At 44.3% G+C, this 26875-nt stretch overlaps 1 protein-coding gene across 3 annotated transcripts in view; it reads left to right on the forward strand.

Moving 5' to 3' along the window:
• Positions 1-12996: 12996 nt before the first annotated feature.
• Positions 12997-26875, forward strand: part of LOC146796124 (uncharacterized) — a 213769-nt gene continuing 199890 nt past the window's right edge. For all 3 annotated transcript variants that reach the window (XM_085628494.1, XM_085628495.1, XM_085628500.1), the window contains exon 1: positions 12997-13183. In XM_085628494.1, coding sequence (XP_085484620.1) covers positions 13151-13183 — 33 coding nt within the window. In that variant the 5' untranslated portion in view covers positions 12997-13150. The remainder of the gene's footprint in view (positions 13184-26875) is intronic.

Below are 26875 nucleotides of genomic sequence, written 5' to 3' on the forward strand. Positions count from 1 at the left end.
GCTACCAACATTTTTTCTACGCCACCCAGAATAAATAAACTTACTTTTCAAGAATCAGCACATCCACGTACGCCCAAACTCATAAATTCCCGCACGCTTAAGGAACTTCTTGTAGATTGTAGATATGACCCTGTGCCCGGAAAAGAGGACAAAATGATCCTGGCATCATTACGTATCAGACGAGCTGCGGTGTATTTAGGGAAGTTACCAGGAATGACTGTGCATCTAGATAATATATACCATTTTGTCCAAACAGGGCGAGATTCTGAATGTATTAACAGAGCTATGGAATACCAGAAAGTGGAGATACAGGGGGAACTGTTACGTTTCCTCATAAATTGTGTGATCAGAAATCAAGACCGACCGGGGGTAGATCCGGAAACAATGGAAACTCTTACCAGATGGAGCCAGAATATATCAGAAGGGAGACATGATAGGCAAAAATGTATAATAGCCATGTGCCGAAAGATCCGTAAAGAAATAGAACGCCTACACAAAGAGAGATTAGCGGTAGACCAGTTTGAACAAAACGAGGAGGAGGAAGGATCAGGATTGCCCACAGGACAGTCAGAAACCATAGCCTATGTAGGTAGAGGAAGATCTTGTAATAGTACTAGATGTTTTTCTGACCCGATACGTCCGATATGTCCAGATAATAACAGGAATTTCCAAACACCTATAATAAATATAAGGTCCCCCGAGCATTCGTTCCAAGCCGCTGACAAATTACTCCGAGAACGAAGGGGTTATCATTTACTCGATTCTATGGATGAACAAGAATTAGCCAGGTCAGCCGTTCATTGGGTTGACAGTCCCGGAAAATATGGTGATGATACAGTAGCACACACATTTTTGAACCTCACCCCAGATGAACAGCGTTTAGCTGGGATTTATATGATTCAACAACTCCTTATACTATATAAAAGCCAACATTCAGATCCTGGTCCCTTACCTGATATATTGACTGAACTACTCACGAATAGATGGAGAGGTTCAGGTACTAAGTTAATTAAAGAAATACTAGAATCAAGAAAGCAGTACATTCTTTTTGTATGCCCAGAACATGTCTCACTGCCCATCAAGGAAAGAACGACGTATTACATGGACAGACAGAATCCCTTACGAGAAGTACACCCAATAAAGGGCGAGGACAATGAGTTTAAACGTGTATTTGTATATACGCCCATATCGAAAATAGAATTGTTAGAAATGAAGAAAGTGGTACCCAGTCATGACAAAGACCCAGCGGGTTTCCACCGAGAAATTAAAGACATGTTACTCATGGGAGAGTATACCTATCCCGACATTATGACAATATTAAAGGTATTAATGCCTGCTGGCATTTATGAAAAACTCAAGGAAAAAGAGTGGGAGGTGGGAGACCAAAAGATAGACTGGACAGCATTAGAAGCAGAAGAAAAGGCCCGAACTGCAGGAGCAGGGCTTGGGGATAAAACTAAAGCACTACCAGGTTTACTAGTACAGGTACTGCCACGTTTATTAACGACGAAAAAGGAGGACTGGGGTGCAATCTCAGCCTGTAAACAAAAGCAAGATAAAGACACTAGTGATTTCTATGCCCGATTTGAAAAATGTTTTGGTATAAATAGTGGCATAAAAGCAAGTAGCGAATCATACCCACATCTGTTTGTGACAAAATTAGTTGAAAATTCCTTGCCCCAAGTGAAGAATAGAGTATTAAAATTCGAGAGTACCTGGCAAGGTAATACCCCATCACAAATGTTACAAATGTTACAGTATCATCACAATAGAATTAGAGAGGAACAAGAACATGAACAAAGACGCATGAAAGACACAAAAATGAAAATGCTAGTCTCCCAGACAGTTCCAGCTGAAGGTCATAAAAAGGGTACGACACAGTCCGGTGATTCAGCAGGACCTGTAAAAGGGACATGCAACTATTGTAAACAACCAGGTCATTACATACACGATTGCCCAGTCCTGAAGCGTAATATCGCCACAGGTAAAACACAAGAAAGACCACGGCCACCTAGACAGGATCAGAATGAACAAGGAGCCCCGCAGCATGCACAGTCCATGCCAGCTCCACAACAGTCTATACAGTTTGTGCCAGCTGCACCAGCGCTGCCTGTTGCTGCCACACAAACCACGACACGACAGCTGTACCAGACCGCACAGTATGACTATCCTGATTATCAACGATACGCATGAACCAGCCTAGAGAGGGAAGTTGACTTACCCCTTATCGAGGTCCCTGTGGACCAAGAAGGACCTTATGTACATAGTGAACTATTAGGCCAAGATAGAAAATTTTTACTTGATACAGGGGCAAGTCGAACAACCATAAAACGTAGTGAAGTTCCAGGGGCACCCCTCTCAGGCTCACAGAATATTTCCCTTGGTTTTTCAGGAAAACCTATTGTTAATGAAGTATCACAGCCTCTTCCACTTACGATAGGACCCTTGACCCGAACTACAGATTTATTACTTACTAAATCATGTCCAGAAAACTTGTTAGGTATAAAAACACTGAAAGCTCTAGGAGCTATAATATGTTGTTCTCCGGAAGGAGTAAGATTGTTTTTACGTGATTTCAAAGGTCACTATGTGTCTCGAGACATGGATCCCCGACTGCAGACTTTACCTACACATTTATGGGCACAAGGCCCTACTGATGTTGGTTGCATGAATATTACACCATATCGAGTTACACTAAAGGCAGGAGTGGTACTACCACGAATGCGACAATACAAGTTACCACCAGATGCTGTAGTGGCTTTACTGCAAATCATTGACGAGCTCATTGCCCAAGGAGTGGTTGTGGAAACAGACTCCAATGTATGTAATTCCCCGATAATTCCGATTCTTAAACGAACAGATCCAAAGGCCCCGCCAGTATATCGATTGGTTATTGATCTGCGCGAATTGAACAAATGCATTATGCCACAATTCCCTGTGGTCCCAGATATCTCGTCATTACTGACAGCTATTGATTCCGAAGCAACATTCTTTACCGTAATTGATCTCAAGAATGCCTTCTTCAGCGTCCCAATAGATCCGGAAAGCCAATACTTGTTCGGATTTAGTTTAAATGGACGTAGCTTTAAATTCACACGCGCACCTCAAGGATTTACAGAAAGCCCCAGCATCTATAGTCAAGCACTGAAAAGAGAACTCGACAGTATCCACATGCCAGTCAACACTGCCCTGCTTCAATATGTCGATGATCTGCTGATCACCGCTAGAAGCGAACCTGAATGTGAGAAAGCATCACTGACAGTTTTACAATTTCTAGCCGAAAAGGGGCACAAGGTGTCCCCTTCTAAGCTGCAATTCTGTGTCCAGCGAGTTGTTTATCTTGGACACTCGCTGTCCAAGGAGGGAAGGCAGCTTACACCAGATCGCATCCACCTAATTGCTAATATGCCAATACCCAAGACACAAAAGGAGGTGCGGGCTTTCATAGGCCTCACTTCATATTGTAGGCAGTGGATCCCTCAGTATGCATTTCTAGCAAAACCACTCATTCAATTGACAACACAGGAGGCAGCCACATCGACTGTTCTCCCTTGGACTCAGGAACATGCACAAGCTTTTGAAAGCCTAAAGAAAGCCTTATGCCAAGCACCTGTTTTAGCAACACCATGTTACAATAAACAGTTTACACTCTTTGTTACAGAACGCGAAGGTACTGCCTTGTCAGTACTCACACAGGAACAAGCAGGATCATACAAACCATGTGCTTATTTTTCTAGTACATTAGATCCCGTAGCTCAGGCTTTGCCTGCATGCCTAAAATCAGTGGCAGCAACAGCTTTAGCAATCAGACAAAGCGATGCCATAGTGTTAGGACATCCATTGACAGTTCAAGTACCACATGCAGTAGAGGTTCTTGTGAATCGAACGCAAACACAACATTTGACTATAGCGCGACTTACAGGGTATGAATTAACATTGTTTCAGCCACATATAGAAATCAGACGTTGTAACACATTGAATCCTGCCACACTTTTACCTGTAATCGGAACAGACCCACTAGCTCATAATTGTATTGAAGTTATTACAATCACGACGAAACCCAGACAAGACTTGACAGATGTCCCATTGTCAGACCCAGACCTGACGTTGTATGTAGATGGTTCATGTATGAGAACAGGTACAGGAGAGTTAGTGGCCGCTTACGCAGTCACAACAGACACCGAAATCATTGAAACAAATTGCATAAATACCTTGTCCGCTCAAGCAGCAGAGCTCGTCGCTCTGACACAAGCCTGTATTCAAGCCACAAATAAAAAAGTCAACATATACACTGATTCACGTTATGCATTCGGAGTTGTACATGACTTCGGCGTGCTGTGGCGAGAGAGAGGTTATTTAACTTCTCACGGTGCCCACATTCAGCACGGACCCCTCATTCATGCCTTATTAGATGCAATACATCTACCCACTGCAATATCAATTATGAAATGTAAAGCTCATACGAAAGTTACTGATATCATTTCTCAAGGCAATGATCTGGCTGACAGAACAGCTAAACAGACTGCTCAAACTCAAACATCCGACATGACAAAGACAATAGTCCCGACGCCAACACATTGTATGACGGTTAAAGATCCCACTCTTGACGTAATTGACATACAGACACATGCTACACCAGACGAAATAAGGAAATGGACTGAATTAGGAGGGATCCAAACGGATCAAGGATGGATGACGAAGGAAAAATCTGTGTGGTTCCTTCCTGATTCAATGGTCCAAGTCATTATTAACACTGTACATAGTCCAGCGCATCTAGGAGAAAAAGCTATGCTAGACAGCATTCAACACATTTGGTTCAACAAACATTTACGAGCAGCAGCCAAACAAAAAGTTCGTACCTGTATGATCTGTTGTCAGTTTAACCCAGGAAAAAGCATTCCCGTAGAACAGGGTGGATTTCAGCCTCCTGATCACCCTTTTGAAGTCCTCCAGATGGATTATATCCAGATGGAACGATGTCGAGGATTCAAATATGTTCTCGTAGTTGTCTGTGCTCTTTCCCGTTGGACAGAGGCATACCCAGTTTCAGATTACACTGCCCCGACTACTGCCAAACAGTTGGTTCGAGAATTCTTCCCACGATACGGTTTACCACGTGTTGTCTACTCAGATAACGGCCAGCCGTTTTCATCCGAACTAATGAAACACGTTTCACTTTTGTTAGGCTATCAGTGGAAATTCCACTGTGTCCGACACCCCGAGGCAGCAGGTCTCGTGGAAAGACATAATCAGACCCTGAAAATTAGATTGTCCAAAATATGCAGAGAAAAAGGTGTCGACTGGGTAGTAGCGTTACCAGTTGCACTCTTTTACATGAGAATGGTAGCACACTCTCGAACAGGGCTATCCCCGTATGAGGTGATCTTTGGCAGACCACCAAATATGTGGGGGACGCCTATACCACGCAAAATAACTGATATTGACTGTAATATGCTGACAGATTACTTGGCTTCCTTGATGTCTGCACTACAATCTTGTCGTTCACAGGTAGCTGCAGCCTTTCCTGACAACACTGAGGTGAAACCCCATGACGTAGTTCCGGGGGATCTGGTTTTAGTGAGGAACTTTGATCGGAAGACTCAGCTGGATCCTAGGTGGAAGTCGCCGCAATTGGTCTTGCTTACCACAAGGACAGCCGTGAAGATCGAAGGCAGAAAAGGCTGGGTACATTCAAGTCATATCAAGAAATTTCATGGACTACCATCGGATGTAAATACCACACCTCGTGTGTCTTCACCCATTGACTCAAAACTTCCTTTGGTTGAACTGAGTAATCACGAACAATACAAACTAAAACTTAGGTCTAACCAGTCAGGCAATTTGATTGTTTAAGTCCTCTCCAAGGTGAAGCGGTTGAATTTGTCTCTGACATGTATCCCTTAGACCTGAATAGAAGAAAAAACCCGAAAAATGTTGAAACGACATGCATACTGTAAATCACTGCGTAGTCATTGCACAGTGACGTTATTAATTCTGTTTTTCTTAAATCTTTTAATAATCACTGCAAGTATATTGTTGCACATATATTATCCTATTTCTAGACATGTTTATAATGTTACTGCTGAACATTCTTTTAGTGAATTACCTCCGCATGAGTTGTCTTATAGATTTGCGCTGCGCAATAACACGTTTATTAGTATGTTACATCATTCCCATCAGGTTAGCAATGCTACAAATTGTTGGATATGTGGCCGACTCCCTCCCTATCAGAATTATAAAGGAATTCTACCTCTCTTTCCATACCCGTTCACACACAACGGCTCCTGTGGAGCATGGTTTAGTTTAATTAATTCCCTAGATTCGAATTCTGCAGTTTATCAAGACAACTGGGTATGGGGAAATTTGAACTTAGTTTTACTTAAAGTCTGCTACCCTAACAAAGAGGGACTTCCCAAAAGAACAGGAACTGATCTAGAAAATGAAGTGTATGGATTAGGTAATTTTACGCTTAATCTTATGATCCTAAATGTCGAATCCGAAGCTACTCCAATTTTGCCCGCTATGTCAATATTTCCAGTAAAAGGTGAATTATGTGTAAGAAAGAATGGTTCCATACATATGGGCCATAGTAGATGCACCACTGTAATAGAATTTAGTGATCAAGGCAAGTCTACATTTAGAGCTTCCCGCCATTCCTACTTCATATGTGGTCAGACGGCATATATACGTTTGCCACCAGATTGGGATGGCACCTGCTACATCGGATTCCTTTTACCACCTGTTTTCCTAGCTCCTCCTGATTATCACAGAAATACTCATTTAGTACACAATAGAGAAAGGAGAGATCTCCCAATAGTCGATTACACTGAAACAGCATGGGAAAAATACACAGATTTCAATAAAGGTCTCTTTCCATATATAGGTACCGTTACTAATAGTAAGCTGATACGTAGATTAACTAGAACCCTTGAAGCAGTAGTGAACGAAACTATTTCCGCCTTAGGCAATTTAACAGAAGAGCAGTCTGCTATGCGGATTGTTGTGCTTCAAAATCGTCTTGTCCTTGACGTCATCCTGGCCGATAGGGGCGGAGCTTGTAGGGTCATCGGATCAAGTTGTTCCATTTTCATACCAGAAAATTCGCCATCTGTATATAAAGCCATAACTCGCCTTCATAAGATTGTAAGCCAGATACACCAGAATCCAGGCACCTGGACTTGGTCCGGTTGGTTTTGGAGTGTATTATCTACCTTTGGATGGAAGGTCCTATCCTTCCTAGGTATTGGCTTTCTCATACTATTCAGTTGCTGTCTATGTCTACAATGTGGACCAGCGATCTGTGGTCTGTGTGCCACATCGTGTATTCCACCACCAAGATTTCATTCATCCCAGAAGAAAAAAGAAGAACAAATGATGCTATATGAACAGATCAACGGATTGATGAAGATTGATATCTCTTAACGGGCAAGTAGGGGACAAGGAGGGAATGTGGAAATATGGATTTTTCTGATCAGTTATGTCCCCTATCTTGGACCCCAACGGTTTCATGTATGAATCACAAGTACATGTATGTTCCCTCCAGTTCCAGTTATGAAGACGCAAACACATGTGCGTCCACCGTCGACATGTCCTCTTTCAGATCCGCCATGAATAGGCCGGATATTCCATTCCTAAGTATGAAAGGCCACCGGCTTTATATGGTTCACTTATGCCATTTTACAGTCCAGGCAAGTAGGCCCCTGATTCTGTCATCAAGCTTTTCTTGCCTCCTGTCTCTGAAAGCTCCAGTCTGAGCCTGCATCTGTGACCATGAACTTTGTCTCATTCCCTGCGCGGCTCACGATGCCTGACATCAGCCTGTTGCCTGCCAAAAACTGTATTTCACCTTCGAAATTATCTGCTCCGCTCCCTGCCCAATGCATTCCTGTCTAGTAGTTTAAGTAAACATTCTTCCAGTTACCGAGCAAAGGCCCGGCTTCTCTGTCTTTATGCAAGTAATTCATAGCCCTATTATTATGGAAGACTTCTGCCCTCGCATCTAGTGTAGACACTTAGACGCTTGTACACGCACTAACAGTCAGTATAGTCAGTATAGAATAAGATTCTACTCTAAGAGACCTCTCTTTCGGATAACATAGTTCTTTAAACATAGGATGTTAGATATGATTTAGGATTAAGGTTGACTTGACCCTCCAGACTTCTGTCGCCACATGTAGAGCTAAATGTCAAGTCCCCTTCACCCCCTAGTTGCACGTCAATCACACGTCATGCTGCTGCGCGCGCATTTCTGCCAAGTATTTCTGCTGACATTGCGAAATTCTTTCATGGAACCACCCTATTATGACATCATACCTGATGACGTTCTTTAGTTACACCCAGTTACGCCCACTTTTGCTACGTATGTATGTTTTATCTTCACTATCAATTGTTACGCCTCTTGCATTTGCTTCACTGTAATGCCTATTGTATAAAAGTGATTACTTATCAATAAAGTAAGTACTTCACTTCCTGAACCTCCGTGGTGATGGAACTTGGAGTCAACGATTCGAATCGTCCATTGGAATAAAGCCCATTCCGAACCTCTAATACCACGGATTTTGCCTCTTATTTACTGAGCTATTTTTATTATGTTTCTGTATCAAATTAAGTCCCGGTAATTAAATTATTTACCACAGGGTTTTCAGGTGGATTCTCGCAGCTGGCAACTTCTGCTACCCGCGCCCAAGATCAGAACGATCAAGAAAGAACTGAGGTCGATAGTGAACAAGCGGACTGTGTCCTTGAGATCCATAGCCCGGGTAGTGGGCTTGTTGGCCTCCTCGATTCAGGCCATCTTTCCGGGCCCCCTTCACTACCGTGCTCTCCAACGATTAAAGATTCAACATCTCCGCAAAGGCCTCAGCTATGCCGAACAGATCCCTCTTTCAGAGGAAGCGAGGTGGGAAATGTTGTGGTGACTCGACTACATGGAATCGTGGAATGGCAGAGCCATTTTCGGGTCCAAACCGGAGGTAGTGATCGAATCGGACGCCAGTCGTTGGGGCTGGGGAGCCCTCTGCGGTCCGATCTCGACGGGGGTCGTTGGTCTCCGGAGGAACTTTCCCTTCACATCAATTGTCTGGAGTTGTTAGCGGGATCGTTCGCAATTCGCAGCCTCTCCCCGCAGAAGATGAACTGTTGCATTCTTCTGAGAATGGACAATATATCAGTGGTCCGGTACGTGAACAAACTTGGGGGTACACGATCTCGCATCCTGGCGGAAATTGCCAAAGATTTTTGGCATTACTGCCTTCAGTACAATCTGTCAATAGTGGTGGAATACCTCCCGGGCCGGAAGAACGAAGTGGCCGATTGGCATTCCCGGTACCTACGGGATTACAGCGATTGGCGGTTACACCCTTGAGTCTTCCGAATGCTGAACCTCCTATGGGGTCCTTGCCAATTGGACTTGTTCGCATCACGGCTGAACAAGCAACTTCCAGATTTCTACAGCTGGCGCCCGGATCCGGAGGCTCTGGCCTCAGATGCGTTTCTTCAAACCTGGCCACCAGTCCTTTGTTATGCCTTCCACCATTTGTCATGATTTCCAGAGTCCTGGCTCAGGCCAGACGCCAGCGAACAGAGATGGTGTTGGTTACACCTTTGTGGAGAGCCCAAGCTTGGTTCCCGATAGTTCTGGAAATGTCTTGTGCTGTACCAATTCTCCTCCCTCAGAGATGGAACCTGTTGCTGGACCCTCTCAAGGCCCCTCATCCGTTAGTGGAAACAGGTCAGCTACCTCTTGTAGCGTGGCGAGTTTCAGGGACAGATGGCAGGTCCCGGGTCTTTCGACAGACGCTTCCGCTTTCGTCAAGCACACGTGGTCAGATAATACCCATAAGCGGTATTCATCAGCATGGAACAAGTGGTGTAGCTGGTGTGTTCAACGGGACGTCGATCCCACTACAGCTAATGTCTCCATGGTCATGAATTTCCTTGCTTCATTGGCGTCATCGGGTTTTGCTTATAGGACAGTAAACAATTTCAGGTCCGCTATTTCCGCTGGGCATGCTCCGTTGGAGGGCAAGCCAGTGGGAGAACACCCTCTGGTGTGTAAATTACTTAGGGGTATCCGGATGGTCAGGCCTCCGTGTCCAAAGTACTCCTTTTTGTGGGACGTTACGGTGGTGCTTCGCTTTTTGGATTCTTGGCCACCTAACGAGCACCTGTCACGGAAACAGCTTTCCGCCAAACTGGCGATGTTATTATGTTTGGTCTCTTGCAAGAGAGTTTCTGATATTCAAGCTTTGGATCTCGCAGGTCGTCGGTTCTCCCCAGAAGGGGTGACTTTCACTATCTCCAGACGGACTAAAAGCAATTCCACTTCAGTGTCTTATCCGGCCTTTCCGGATAATCCCAATTTATGTGTGGTGCAATGTATCAAAGCGTACGAGGTGAGTACATCTAGTTTCCGTTCTGACATGCAGGGTCAACTGTTTATTGCATTGCAGAAACCCTTTCGCCCGGTGTCTTCAGCTACTTTGGCGAGGTGGGTGCGTTGGCTCATGAATGAGGCAGGCATTGATGTGTCTCAGTTTGGTGCACATTCTGTGCGTGGCGCAATGGTGTCTAAGTAATTTTCCTTAGGTGTGAGCCTATCCGACATCATGACTACTGCGGATTGGTCAAATGAGTCTACCTTTAAATCGTTTTATTACAAACCTATAATCGATGTTGCATCAGTGGTGGTGGCTAGGCTTTAAACAAACATAATCGGAGCCTCTGGTCCTGACATAGAATTAAAAATTGGCGAACATTCGTGACAAGAATTTTCAATTCTATTAAGGACAACGGAGGCGAAGATTATCCCACCCAGAGTTTATATGGTTACATGAATGTATATGTAAATCAATTTACGATGGTTTTAGTTTGCATTATATTTGCTTCCTTTTTTCGCTTTCTCCCCCCCCCCCTTTTTGTTCTTATACCATTTGAAGTTGGAACATGGTTTGGGGATTACCGTTATTACGGAATTTTATCTTTGTTTCAGATTCCAGTGGCAAGTGCAAATTGCTCTCTGTTCAGGATATCGTTGGGAATGGCTTTCCCCTTCGCGATGTGAGGCTCGCTCACCTGCTTTGGTCGTCAGGGATTCGTTCCTCGGAGCCGAAGTTCGCCTATTGGTTTTCGGATGTTTGGTTCACATGGACAATTGTTCAAGATCTCAGTTCAAGAAGGAGTAATTTGTTTCAAGTTCTGGACTTAACAGTTAACGGTCACGCAAAGAAAGAGGTGTCTGCCTCAGCTGGACTTTATATAGTGATAGTCTCTATGGTATTGTGATGCATTGCATTCATGGGATTTGTAGTTTAGAATAAAAAAGATGTTTTTTATTGGCTGCTGTTGTAATAAAGCAAAGAATGAGAAGCATAATCCTCGCCTCCGTTGTCCTTAATAGAATTGAAAATTCTTGTCACGAATGATCGCAAATTTTTAATTCCATTCCTATGCGACTCCACTGGTCACCTACAACCCGGAACCGGAAGAAATTCGAAAACCTGCTGATCTGCTCTAGAGCTACTGGAAACCAGGATTCAAGCCTCGAGGTCGCGTCCACATCCTGTGATTCTGGGCAAATCACTTAATCTCCCCGTGCCTGAATGTGTAATGTAAATACGGTGCTATGTAAAGCGCTCCAATACCTTCGGGCCGAGTTCGCGCTATATAAATATGCAAAAAAAAAATGTTGTATATCTTGTTGACTTCAAGCTCACCCCGATTGAGCCAGTCTCACTGTGCTCTCATAGGTTGTGTTTCACTTACTAATTATGCCCGACACTTCAGGAATTGTAGTCCCAATCCATACATGCCAACACTCCCGATTCAGGCGTGAGACTACCGATTTGAAGGCTAGTCTCCCTCCTCCCGATTCCTGCAAGCAAAAACCCGATTCCTCGGGGTTTCAGCTGACAGGGCTTGGTAATGTGTAACGTGCTAATTCTTCCAGCAATAGTCAGAATGGCAATCCAGGGGCTCTAGAAGGGGTGAAAAACCAACAAAGCCCCATTAACAATCGAATGGTCTTTTAAACACCTGTGAAGTACTGGGGGAGAGGGGGGGCGGCTGTGTGTGTGCCCTGAAGCTGTTTCAGCCCGGGCTGACGGGGGAGGGAGGGGGAGTGTATGCACTGACCGCAACCTGCCAGGCCAGTTCAAACTCTTGCATCCCCCTCTTTCTCTGCCTGCCAGTGCGCTCCATGCTTCTGAAAGGTGATAAAAAAAAACACGTGAATTTGCTTTCAAATGTCCGATCCTGCAGCAGCACACTTCCAAAGTCCATACATGACAGAAACCCGATTGAAGGCCCCATTCTCCCGATTTTTTTTAAAAAAATTTTTTTAATCTCCCACTTTGCTCTTCTGAAATGTTGGCATGTATGCCAATCTAGCGACGCCTCTTCCCTGCATTACACTGTACAACTCACAGTACTGTGTTATGTCGCGGCTGTGACGGGGCAGCAGCGACCATTAGGGCGCCCCCATCTCGATGTTCACTGTAGGGAATCTCCTGGTGCTCCCCTATCGTGACCGGACCAGATGGTATGGTCCCGGTCACGTGATGACCACTTAATAAAACGCCTACCGCGCACATGACGTGAGAGGGCCCGTGTATGCGTTAGCCGCTACATACTATGCGTTGGCTCCGTGTGGTTATTTCCAGCAGGCCCCATTGCTGTGTGCCGGGTGCCCTCCTGCAAATGCCGAGGCACCGGACACAAACATAACAGACTGTAAAAAAAAATATACACAATGCATTTTAAATTGAGGCTTTTTCTCAATTATTACTACATGCAAGTATATGTTGTGACAAAAGGCAATCTAAATAGTTAGCCTGAATCCTCATGTTGTATTGCTTATCCCGTGTAGCCTGGACAGCGCACACTACACCTCATTTATTCTATGCCTCTCGCGTCTGCAGCAAATAGACTAAATCCTCTTCTCTCTGTGCTTGAGTCAAAATTCACCCCTCCAATAGCTTCGATAGAGGGCGAGGCAGAAGCGAGCTCCACCTCCAATGGCAGCCATCGATGAGAGCCGGGTAGGTGGGATTGATGCTTTGTGAGTTCGGACAGGCAGTCAAAAACTCGCGGACCCCTCCTCCGGTGACATTTCTATAGTATACTCATTAATGTGAGGATAATCAAACTATTGATGCAGGAGATGGCCAAAGGTGACCCGAGCCAGGTGAGATATGTGTGTGAGGTTAACTGACCTATATAATCGTTGGTACCAGGACTTCTGAGTTCTATTCCTAGGTTCATTCTCTGAAGAATTTCTGTGTTTGTGCGCCAATCACTTTACGTTTCTCCTTTTGTGCCAAAATGAGTGTGTTGAGAAACAGGTTAAATCAACCATGATGCTCAGATTCAGTGTGGGGAGGGGCCATTACTTACGAGAGGAGGAGCTTGGAGGGGTCGTGACACACTGCCTCCATTTCCATTTGTGTACTCTACTGGCATATGCAGAAGAGAGACTGAGTTGTGCCATGATCAGGGTCCAAGGAAATGGTCAGAACATAGATATATCCAGCGTAAGAAGAGACAGGAGAGATTGGACCGTGGTTGTTCGGCATCTGGGAAGAAGCTATTATTCTCCAGATAGGACACACTCGGTGCTTAAATGGCCGCAAACTGTGCAGATCTCTGCCCATTGCAGCACTTAACATCAGTCCTTTAAATGAGAGACAATAAGGGCAGGTACTCCTTAAAATAAGCTGTAGGTGTGGCAAGTGGGCAGGGGCGGGGCTAAAGGCAAGATATGATGGTACATATTAGCTTCTGTACCAGTTGCAACACAAATCAAAACACACGAAATGCGTTTATGTAAACATAACAGGTTAACTCGTTACACAAAATGAAAGCCAAACAGAATGATATGTTAACATTTCCTTGTTTTGTAATATTTGCTGTTTCTTACTGCCCTACTGTTATTTATTGTTGATTGGCATAATACTATATATTCTCAAGCCCGCACACACAGAAAGAAACAAGCAGACATGTACTCGAAAGCATTTCACACATTCCCTTTAATATATCTCCTGAGAGTGTCCTGATACTCTCCCTCTTTCTCTCACTCAAAAACAGGCACACACAAGCAGGCAAGCACACAGACATAAGCAAACACTTGCACTTACCTCCCATGGCTTTCTTAATTGCCGCTGTCAGAGTGCTGACTCCATACCTGTGTTTTCACAAATTCACACAATAGTGTGAATGTGATTAACAGCACAGGGCCTAAATGGGCCCTCCACTGTCAAACAGGGTGTGATGGTAAACACAAGCACATGAGCCCATGCTGAATAGTTCAGCAGCGGCTCATCTCAGGACTACAGAAGTGCCTTGGCTGTCAAAGATAGCTTCCAACCCTGACAGCCTAGTGATCACCAGCACTAGCAGTCAATGAGCCTACCTTTTATGAGTGTCGTTACTCTCCTTGACAGTAAAGAAGTGCCTGTACTAACACTGATAAAAATAGGCAGTGCCGATATATATCCTGTCCACTTTCCTCGAGCGAGCCCGGACACGTCAGCTGCGGTGCGCGTCAGGGTCCGAGGAAACCCTCTTCATTCCAACAAAGTGCACTCCTTCCGCAGAAATATTTCTGCGGAAGGAGTGCACGTTGCAATTTGTTGCACAGTGAGTTGGAATATATATATATATATATACTATATATCTCACGCTCCCACGAATAATCACCAGCACTCACAAGGGGTAAATCCTCAATCCAGATTTAATGGCACAGAAATCAAAACAACAAACGCGTTTCAGCGGTACACCTTCCTCAGTGTTGGCGGCCGCTGCACACATACCTCGTAATTTATACGTCATTACTCAGTGACCGATTGAGGGTCAGGCAGGTATACGACATTACGGCACCAGGCAATTGATCACATGTCATAATGTTACCAAAAATGAAAACATGCCATGCCAAAACAGCAGTCCAATATATTGATTACTTAAACAGGAATGATTTAAACCTCCAGTTTACGAGTGACATTAGTTCTAAAGAAGTCACCTATTTAGACCTGAGAGTCTTTAAGGCGGATGGTAAAATAGAGACGGCACTATTCAGAAAGCCCACAGTGGGAAATTCCGGGCTGCACGCAAGGAGCAGCCACCCGGAGAACCTAAAAAACAGCATCCCCTATGGGGAACTATTGGGTATTAAATGTAATAGCACTAGGCGGGTGGATTACAAACAGGCTGCTGCTGAAAGCATCAAGAGATTTCAAGTGAGGGGGTACAAGAAGAGAACCCTGAAAGAGGCATGGGCAAAAACAAAAATGAAAAATAGAATAGACCTACTCATTGGTGTTCCCAAAAAGACAGATAAAGGAACAACTCAGAATTTCAGTCTGATTACCAACTACTACAGTGCGGCAAACAGTGTTAGAAAAATACTACAGACTAACTGGAGTATACTAAAATCAGATGTCATTATAGGTCGAGACGTACATACACATCCCTCACTAACCTTTAGGAAGACATGTTCCCTACGAGACCATCTGGTAAAAAGTCACTTGCCACCTTTACAAAGAGGCATTCTTGGCATTGCAGGTTTTTATCCCTGCGGTAAATGCAAGGCTTGTTCCAATTGCAACAAAGTTACAACTTATACGATTGAAGGTCGTAGAGACCTGATACGTATTTCTAAATTTATGAACTGCAACACAGCCTTTGTAGTATACTGTTTGGTCTGCTCCTGCGGCTTAAGGTACGTGGGCAGTACCATACACCCAGCCAAGATTCGTGTCTTAGAACATCAAAGAGCCATTCAGAATAATGACAACAACTATCTGGTTGCTAGACATTTTCAGTTACATCACAACAGCAACCGGAAGTTAGTGAAATACTTTTGCTTGGACCATGTGGCTCGTGATCCCAGAGGAGGCGATGGAGAGAAACGTTTACGGAGATTAGAATCGCGTTACATTCTCGACATGGCCACCAAGGTTCCAATAGGAGTGAACATGGGGGAGGAATATGTAAAGCACTTTTATTTTAGAGGAAGTTGAGAGTAGGGAGTTAGCAGTTATTTATTCTTCCACCTGAATAGTGTATGAATTGTGAGGTGCCATATTCAGTGATCACTTAAGATACATAAGCCCATTCAGGGCTCAATTGTGTGAGCAGTGTGCACTCTAAGATGTATTTACCCTTAGAGGCAAGTAGTGTGGCAGCTTGGCGCGCCAATTGGCAAACAGTGACTTTAAAATGATGTGAATGATAGAGAGGTGCACATGCGCTACACTGTGCTGTATGAGCCCTATTATGCAGCACAGGTGCATAGCCCATACAGGGGGTAATCAAGTGGATTAGGCGCGCTAGCGACCATTGCTTGGCCCATGCTGGGAGCTGATATGCAAATAGGGCGCACGTTTTAATGAGTCATGACCTTAAGGCAGTCTGAATGAATGACAGGTCTGCGCACGGAATACTATGTCAGCTGCTCAATAACAATGTGAAAAGTGCACCGATAATCTAAATTGCCTTTCCATGTGATTAATGAATTATAATGTGGCATGTTTTGATTTTTGGTAACATTATGACATGTGAACAATTGCCTGGTGCCGTAATGTCGTATACCTGCCTGACCCTCAATCAGCCACTAAGTAATGGCGTATAAATTACGAAGTCCGTGCGCAGTGGCCGCCAACACTGAGGAAGGCGTACCGCTGAAACGTGTTTGTTCTGATTTCACTCCCATTAAATCCGGATTGAGAATTTACCCCCTGTGAGTGCTGGTGATTATTCGTGGGAGCGTGAGATTGTACGCGAGGCTGCCATCGCGTAACAAGCACCCGCTACTGAGTGCGCTTGCAGATGGCAGGAGCGAGGAGTGTTGAGATATATTACCTACTGGCGGTCGCCAGTAGGTAGTTATAGTTGGGACCAAGTTTCCATAGGAAGAGCATTTTTTGTTTTGCTTATAACTTTGGCGTCGTTTGATGAATCTTCATGAAATTTTCCAAACTAATTCTTTGTTCATATCAGCTCCTATGTGGAAATGGGGGGGCCCAAAACGTGTTTTCTCCATGTTAATTTCCATAGGAAACTTTAGACAAGGCTACAGGTCGAACGGGTGAACGGAATTACCCCAAATTTGGCAGGGAGAAGGGTCTTGGTCCAGAAAGCACGCTTTTGTTTATTTGGTGTAAATCCATTCAGTAGTTTTTGAGAAATATCGAAATTTACAGATATCGATATATGGGAATTCTGCCATCTGATTGGCTGAGGCGTTACGAGCACGAGCTTGCTGCTTATTGGTTGTGAGCGCTGCGAGCGGTTGCAACTAGGAAGTGTTGGCTGCCATTTTGTGATTCCGTTGAAGCGAGTAAGGGAAAAAAGGGCGGAAAGAGGAGGGTAGGAGCGCTGTGAGGTCTGTGGGGTGGTTAGGGTGTGCTATACAGGGAGTGTGAAGCGATGTATTCACCCCTACCAGTGTGAAAGTGCTGTTTTGTTCAGAGTGAGATGGTGCTGAGGTGAGGTGCCGGTACACTCGGGGATGAAACCGTGAGCTGATTGCTGTAAACTGATGTGCTCTGGGCGCTGTAGGATACTGTCCACTGTAGCATAGCTGTGCTAGTGGTGTTAGTATGGGTTTCGAGTATAGCGGTGTGAACTCTGTGGGGTGGTTAGGGTGTGCTATACAGGGAGTGTGAAGTGAAGTATTCACCCCTAGCGGTGTGAAAGTGCTGTTTTGACCAGAGTGAGATGGTGCTGAGGTGAGGTGTCAGTACACTCGGGGATGAAACCGTGAGCTGTTTGCTGTAAACTGATGTGCTCCTGTCGCTGTAGCATACTGGCCGCTGTAGCAGAGCTGTGCAAGTGGTGTTAGTATGGGTTTAGACTATAGCGGGAGTGGGAAGCAAACTACTCACACCAACCGGTCTGAAGACTCGAATGGAGTGTTTTAGCAAGCAGGAATAAAGAAATAATCGTGAAGAATATAATGCAGAATGTTGCAATGCCACAGAAGACAAATGGTGAAATCAGGTTTGTTTAAGAAAGTGGCTGTGTGGGATAAGGCGATGGAGTCTGCAAGTTATATAAAAAGTGTCTTTATGTAAGTGCCATAAATGGAACCACTGGTGCAAGAGCTAAGTCATCCAGCTGAGGCAAACTCCAACCGCGTCTGCTGTATTCAAAGCTAAGTTTCTGCCTCAGTCAATTCCACATTAAATAGTACAGTTCCATGTGACATAAACAATACCTATTAGACATGAATGACTGTAAATTGTAGAATGAAAATAAAGGTAGGATACGATTACCACACTGTGCCAACCAGTTCCTAAACAATGCCGTGTTTTTTTATCTTGATCGCCAGTTCGTGAGCAGAGGCTGAGGATGAGCTAATTTCTTTGAAAGGGCTTCGTGGATAAGAGGCAGGCAGAGAGAGGTGTGTACAAAGAATAGATATGGTTTCAAAATGGCTGTCGGGTTTAGGCTAATTTAGCAAGTAAATAGCGTATTTGCATAGGCCATACATCATCCATCCCTGGTCAGTGTGGAGAGGTAAGGGCCAATAATGAAAACAGAGTTCAAATCCCTAAGCATACTTAGAAAGTTATTATATTAAAATAGTTCAATTGAAGTGTATTAAAAAATTGAATAGGAAAAAGTCAAAAAAGTTGGAAAAAATCAATCCAAGAATAAAATGAATTTCTTACAAGTCTTGGAGATTGCAGTCCGGAAGTTCTTCAGCGGCTTGAGATGCGTAATGTTCCAAGAGGCGATTGTTGCCATCGTGTGAGAAAAGCGAAGCAATCCAATTCATATCCTCGAAGGGACAGTAATGTTTCTCGAATGTTGGAGCGGCAATTTGAATTGGCAGGCAATCTGCGATGTTGTCAAAGGTCGCACATTGCAGGAGATCTTTTGTGGCTGCGCAGAAATCCCATTCCGCCAGGATACCTTTTAGCGTTGCATCCGCCTTTGCTCCACTGCCCAAACAATCAAGTTCATGGTTTTCAAGATACTTCATTACCTGCTGGATATCGGGAGCGTTTGCTGGGATTTTGGCAAGGCATAGATCCAGTCGCCAGTCGATTGGGCAAGTTTTGCAATAAAAAGATGGTTGCACGCAAATTGTATATGTGTAAATAAATGTCATGTTGTAGCTGGCTCCGATAATAGATAGAGGCAGGCAGCTGAAAAGTCGTTCCATTTTTTCACGGTATTGATGTAGCTTCACGTAGAGGCGTATTCTGTCGAACATGCTTGTTACCACAGGGAGCATAGCCATTTTTAACAAGCTAAAATAGTAGTAGGATGGCCGCAAACAGAGCGAGAATTATGGGCACTGTTGCTGTTATTCCAGAGATGATCGAACAGATGAAGTCTGGTATTAGACTAAAAACAGTTTGAAAGCCTGTGTGAAGGCCGGAGGAGACAATGTTAAAAAAGTGTGCCAGACCTTAAATGTCAGATGTGCTGAAAATTGTGTAACAATTCACAAAGTGTAAAGGGAGGTTCGTATTTAAAAGGGAGTGTATTTTACTTGAAGTTCGTGCTATCTGCAGTCGATAAATTACTTTTGGGGAAGTGAGGGACACTTCTGTTTGAAACAAAAGCGCTTTCAGTTTGCTCCGTTTAATAAAATCTGTTTTCATATTAGGTATTGAAGGCCAAGTTGAACTTTGGGAGTTACTTTGTGTGGGTGGGAATAGAGATTGCCAGAGTAAGTTATCCGGTTTGAAACAGTAAGGACATACGGTATGCCAGCTCACATTGCGTAGCAGTCCATGTTATTAAGAAGCAGATAACTGCCGTTAGAAAGCTGTGTGAATGTTGGTCTGATTGTGGGAGTTGGTGTGCTTTTAAGAAAGCACGCAAGATTGGGGGCTGTAAGCTTAGAAGCGTCGTGCAGTTGGACATTCTTGCATAGTAATGAATGACTGCCATTGTGGTCGCACTTTTCACCTGTGAGCAAAACTTCTGTATCCTCTTTAAGACAGCGATATGTAAATGGGAGAAACCACAGCTCGTAAATAAACGCGCTACCTTATATAATCACATACAACATGACAAACATGTACACCTAGCAGACACAACGACACTACGTACTGTGGGAACCGTGGCTAGCCATGTACACAAACCAAACATGGCATGGCACCTCTGCCACACAATGCAGAATGAGGAGAGAGATGGGAGCAAAGTATGTGCGAAGGTGGCAAGTGATTCTCGATTATAAAAGTATACAATGCAAAGTGTTGAGGGGATGTGCCAGAGAGACTTGAGTATGCAGAGCACAGACATTTACATGTCAACATACACTGATGCTCTATTGAGTGAAGTCGACAGTGGACGCAACCATGATAGTACAGTCAGTAGGGAAGATTACGAAAACATAGCGCGTACGTGCCCCCTCTCCCCCCCCCCCCCCAGTCTTTAGCGTAGTGGGCTGGCTCGGCGTATGCAAGGCTAGCGTAGGGGTATGAATAAAAGGCACATTTCTCTGGGTGTGGTTCTCTTCCGGAATGGCGAACATATCTGACAGGTCTGCGCAGCTTACACCGCCACGAGGCTGACGCCGTGAGCGAGGGTGGCTGCGGGAATAATGCTCTCAGCCTGCTGCTACCCAGAAACCGTCATGGCCGCTGCAACGCACATATGCCCCACAGTTCACCTTTCAACACTGTCGTATGTGAAAGAGGGCCCACCATGTGCCGGCAGAAGCTTTTGGGCCGAGGTCTGCGAGCTGGGAAGGCTCCTGAGATCAACGCTGGCTACCGCTACACAGGCAGACAGCGCCCAGCCTGAGGCCCAGCACCGTGAAGTGCTCTGTATACTACTAACACAGTAGTCAAATAGGTACCAACAGTGGAACGTTGTCTTGATCCCACAATGGATGATGTTAGAACTGTATCTGAGAGTGCAGATGAAGGTACTCCTTTCGACCAGCTATAACCAACTTTAGGTCCCAACAGTGGAACGGTGTCTTGATCCCACAATGGACGATGTTAGAACTACATCTGAGAGTGGAGATGAAGGTACTCGCTTCGACCAGGTGCAAGCAACTCTAGGTCCCAACAGTGGAACGGTGTCTTGATCCCACAATGGACGATGTCCGATATTAGCTGCTGCTTGTGAATTTTCACAGAAGTCTCTGCGTTGAGGTGCATCAGACTCTGTGCTTCCGTAGCTAAGTGCTGCACATGATCATTGGGGTTGGGTGACTGCAGTTGGTGGAGTACACCGCGGTACAGCAGGTCCGAACAGTGGAACGGGGTCTTGATCCCACAATGGACGATGTTAGAACTGTATCTGAGAGTGGAGATGAAGGTACTCGCTTCGACCAGGTGCAAGCAACTCTAGGTCCCAACAGTGGAACGGTGTCTTGATCCTAAAATGGACGATGTCCGATATTACTTGGTGCTTGGTTTTGACAGAACTCCCTCCGTTGAGGTGCATCAGACTCTGTGCTTCCGTAGCTAATTGCTGCACATGATTATTGGGCTTGGTTGACTGCAGTCGGTGGAGTACACCGTGGTACAGCAGGTGGGAACAGTGAAATGGGGTCTTGATTCTGTGATTGAGGATGTCAGAAGTCAAAGTTTGTGATGATTTCTGTGTACCCACTCTGATCAGGTGCAACCAACTGCGTGCTTCCGAATCCAACGGCACGTGGCTGTGAGGCGTTAATGACAACTGCCTCTGGCCTACAGTGCGGTCAGCAGGGCTCACAATTCAGATGGAGTGGTGATTGTTTAATTACAGAATCCAGTAGGCAACTAACTACAATGTCTATTGAAATATACACAATAGCCTTTTAGTATACTTGCTTGAAGAAGTTTTTTAAGATGACTTATAGGTCTAGTACAATGACCAAATTCTTCTTGGTAGTGGCAAAGAACACTGAATAACAGTGGACAGCAGAGATCGCAATTCGAATTGTTTTGATTTATTTATTGCAGAGTTTTGTGTAATTTATGTTGTTGTATTTTGTGAAGAGGACGTGAGAAAAAGTATTCATGGAAGACTGTGCTCGATACTGCCTTCAATTTACACTGCAGACACCAGTGTTCACAATTCAGATCGAGTAGCTATTGTAGATGACGCAGTCCTGTAGGCAAAAGACATTGCTCCAGTGCACTCTGTCCGCACCACGCATACGCATCATCACAGGGTCTGCACACGGTTTTTGTTGCTTCGCGTACGGCAAACTGGACATCTCAAGTCAACGCCACGTGGCTGTGGGCCCTTGCTGACCGCTGTCTGGCCTACACTGCAGACAGCAGTGTTTACAATTCAGATCGAGTTGCTATTGCAGATGATGTAGTGTTGTAGGCAACAGACATTGCTCCTAGTATGGCCCGCCCGCAGCACGCATCATCGCTGGCTGTGCACATGCTGAATGCTTTTGATGTGGCTATCTAAGTGCACTAGACCTGATGGACCCTTTATGAAACAATCTTTTTGTGTATTATTTCAGATCTACTGCCTGTATCTTAGTATACCACAAGTTATGGTTGTTTTACGATATAATCTTTTCTGTATTATTTCACATCTAGTGTCCCTACTTTACTGCAGCACAAACTTTTGACCCTTTTATTATTGAATCTCTGTGTGTGATCCAATGATTACTGTTGTAGTTGATGCTCGCAGCAACCATTCCCTGAGGGCTGCTTTACACTCACCCCACACGCATCCAGCACAGCCGTCACTGGACATGTAACCCTGGTAATAAAAAGGAATCGAGCGCACGTGCCCTTACCCACTTCCACTATCTATCTGTGTCCGTGTGTTCAATATGTATGCATGATACTGCCCCTGGGCCGTACCACATTACATTGTGCTGTGGACAGTGTGTGCAACCATGTTACGTCTGGCAGTGGGGAAAAGTTCTGTTATGTAGCTTTTAGATGCATGGCTATCACAAGTGGAAGGCTACTTTACAGAGCATGAATATTGATGAAGATGATGGTTGCATGTTGTGTGTACTGTCAGATATGTGTACATAGCAAAAAGTTTTCAAAAAAGCTCTGTAAGCAGAAGAGGAGTCTCTCATCAAACGCTGTAGAGAGAATGGCGAAAATGGGTGGGGTCCTCCAACTGTTACAATGGGAAATGTTATGAACCAATCAAATGCTTTTCTTTAAGGTCACATGGCAATCGCGCAGTGAGCGCGCAAGGAGGCCACACCCGACGCGATTTAGAGAAAATATTACCATAATATAAGTTTATTACTGTTAGAAATATATAAATGTTTAAAATATTTTAGATTATCGCTTGTTCTCATATACACTTTAAACTTATTTAGATATAGGTTTGAGACAAAAAAAATGAGGGAATTGCGTTCCCGGCGCGACACCATACGTCTATGACGTAACACAGGGCCTAGAGAGCAAAAAGAGGGACAGACTAGACCGTTTTCCACTCACAGAGGAATGGGAGGTCCAGTAGAAACAGGGGCCCCTAATACAATAATGGCAAAGGATGTTCCTATAGTTCCTCAAAAATAGAGTGATATCAACGCGAAAGCTAAGATGGGAAAAATGCACCGTGTAGTCCTTGTGGAAAATCCTTATGTCGGATTTAAATGCCCTCACACACCCTTGCAGGTGTCATGCTTCATCATTTGGGCTGCTCCTCGTCGGGCCGGCGGGGCAATGCCCGACGGGCTCCCTAAAAAGGGGCACTTTAGCGGAGATCTTCAATCCGACTGCCGTGTAGATGAAGTGCGGGTGTGGGGCCAAGTTAATGTAGATATGGAACAGTGAGATTAAAATAGGGTAAGGAGTGCCTTGTGAGAGTAAATTTTATTCAGATGGCCTCCTACCTTAATTTAAAAATGTGTATACATGGCACTTATACGAGTGTAATGTCTCCTGTTAGAGTGGCATGTAGTTTACAATGGTCGGTCAACATGTTTCTCGCTAGGCGTAATTATACTTGCGATTCTTCAGGACCTATATGGAAATTAACGATCTACATTCAACAACTAATTTGGGTTGGGGTTATATGTCAATCTACGTATTTACGTCCAGACTCAATACCTGTTGGTGTCAGGAGCTACCCTAGTCAGTCACTATCCTGGTATCAACAGTACTCGGTGGGCTGTAAACGAGTATGACTTCCTCAGAATTCTAGGAATGTCTCCTCCTCGAGTACCGTAATGCGACCTACCCTCTCCACCGAGTCCGGAAGGGCCTGGCAGCGTGCACTCGTCGCATACGCAACGCGCAGCGGGCGTGACCCCTTACGTACATGACGTAAGGCGCGGCTTGGTACTGCGTACCCGTCGCATACCAAAGTAGCAGCTGGCGCGACCACATGCGTATATGATGTTATGCGGGAAACGGTGCCACAAACCCGTCGGATACGAAATGCGCATCCATTACGAGTTTAGCAATATGGCGGATAGGACTGGCGGATAGGATGGAGCTTGGTACACTACTGTTACGGGACTTCAGTTTTCTAAAAAAAAAAAACGGTATACATACTTTTTTTTGAAGATATAAAACATTACATATTTTTCAAATTAAAAAAAAAAAGCATAATAGAGTTCCAAAATATTTTTTAGAAAAAATATAGTTTTTATAAACATGAAAATATGAAATTAACATTTAAAAAACCTTTGAAATTCACTGAAAAAACCATAGGTTTTACAGATGTTATAGTTAGGAATTAGTATTTAAAAAACCTTTGAAATTCACCATGTCATGAGTGATGTAATATGTGACGTTATCACCAGTGCATTGCGGGCGCACGAGTTATAGTTAGCTCAACTAACTATATCGGACGAATTTCTCTGGTTTTATATGTCAAATGTCCAACTAACTATAACATCCCTGAAACCTATGGTTTTTTCATTGAATTTCTAAGGTTTATTTAAATGCTAATTCCTAACTATAACGTCTGTAAAACCTATGATTTTTTTCTGTGAATATATATACATGATCCAAAGAAATACGTGTTAAGAAGAAATGCACCAGATTTTTGAAAGTACACATATTTGTGTTGAAATATAATTTCTAAGTTCATTCATGATTTCGGAGTTCAGCAAAATCTAGCATTTTTATCTGAAAAAGTGGCAATCATAAATTCACCTGTCACCTCACTTCTTTACATTCCTCCATTCCTCGTCCTTCTATGTTTGTCTTGTCTTTCCCCAACCAAATACATCACCAGTTGTCATGGGAGCTAATTCCTGGAGTGTTCCAACGTTCCCTGCTGTGCATTGCCCTATGGGCAGGGCTCAATTCACACCCATTGTCCCAGTACCCTGGTCAGTCCTTGTTATCTTGTAAATGCAGTAATTAGTGTTTGGGGGGCACACAAAGGGAAGAAGCTCCTTTGCTCAACAAAAAAGATGAAAAGAAAACTGTCTTGTATGAAGGTCGAGGATTGTATTGCGCTGCCACACGCTTTAGTAGGGCCAGTGCAATACACTAAATGGGACTGGATGACTGTCTAGCAGTCCCAGCCCATTTCACTCACCCTAATGGAGAGGGGGAAGGGGGCAAAATCACTTTCAGCCGAATGGGATTTACGCATCTGATCGACAGTGCAGGGTCTGTCTAGACCCTGTTCTGTTAATCACAGTGTGATGTAGGCCCTCTCAACCCCCTGCAGTCTAGGGGCTGCTGGAATCTTCAGCAGGGACTCTGCAAGGCCACTGAGCGGCTCAGTGATTTACAAACCCCTCGCAAGTCCTGCCCTTCCCTGAGCTGGAGGAGATGCCTAACCTGAGCCTGCCGTGCCGCCGATCAGGGTTCCGGTACTCTCCCTGGATAAAGAGAAGTGCCGGTACTGACGGCAAATAAATTCGGAAGTGCCGGTATTCAGTACCGGTGAGTACCAGCCCATTTAAAGCACTGCTTGGCATGAGACAACATTGTAGCAGCTGCTTTATGTTTATTTATACAGTGCGGGTATTTCTTAGCATTGCTGCTCTTTTTAACACAAGAACATTAGCACTTATGCTGCTTGCAATACGATTCATGGTTCAGCGCAGTACTTCTCTGCAAAGTTGCTGCAGACATGCCATCTAAAACACCTGCCTCAAATGGGATATTATTTTATGGCCGGGATGCTCCTCTTGAAGTTGGAGATTATCTTGAATTTGAATAACCTTGTTCTGAAACAGCAAACCTCAGATACCGGTCTATGGACTCCTTTCAATGGCACCACTCTTTTGTTTGTACACAAGGCACTCATCGGTTATCTGATGTTTGTAACCTATGTTGGTCGAGGATCATGACATTATTTTATGAGGATTTGGTGCTAGAATCTCACGGAGGGTTTACTGATGAGCCTTATACCTGTATCACATGTACCACTAATAATTAATGTCCCGATTACTTACCGGTAATCTTCATTACTCTTAGTCTTACTCGTCACATTACATTATGAGGGGGACTCAACCATCTGGATAGACAAAAAACAGACGAATTTTAGTAATCCCTACCCACCCTCCTGGGTGCTATATAAGGCATGACTTACCCAGAATCCTCCTGAAATATCCAAGCAAAATCAAAGGTTCTAAATGAGGGTGAGAGAGATAGTAATGACTGTAACGAGGATGAGTAGGACTAAGAGTAAGGAATATTACCGGTTAGTAATAAGGGAATACCTCTACATCCGTAGTCCACATCCCAGTCATTACATCATGATACATACCAAATTAAAAGCCTTTGATAAAACTCATCAAAGTATGCACATCAAATGATTTAATCACACTGAATCTGTGAAACTAAAAGCCAAAGTAATTCACTCCAGAACCGAATTTAATACAACAAACCAACATTTTTAGCACAGCCCAGAAAATTAGATCTACCCTGAATCAAGTCACCTTCAGTGAGAGCCCTGCTGGGCTTGTCTAATGTTTCTTTTCTGCCTGGACCAGCTTGCCCAAAGTCACAAAGATTCCATC

This window comes from Triturus cristatus, chromosome 10 (genome assembly GCF_964204655.1).
Source record: "Triturus cristatus chromosome 10, aTriCri1.1, whole genome shotgun sequence".
Lineage (NCBI taxonomy): Eukaryota > Metazoa > Chordata > Amphibia > Caudata > Salamandridae > Triturus > Triturus cristatus.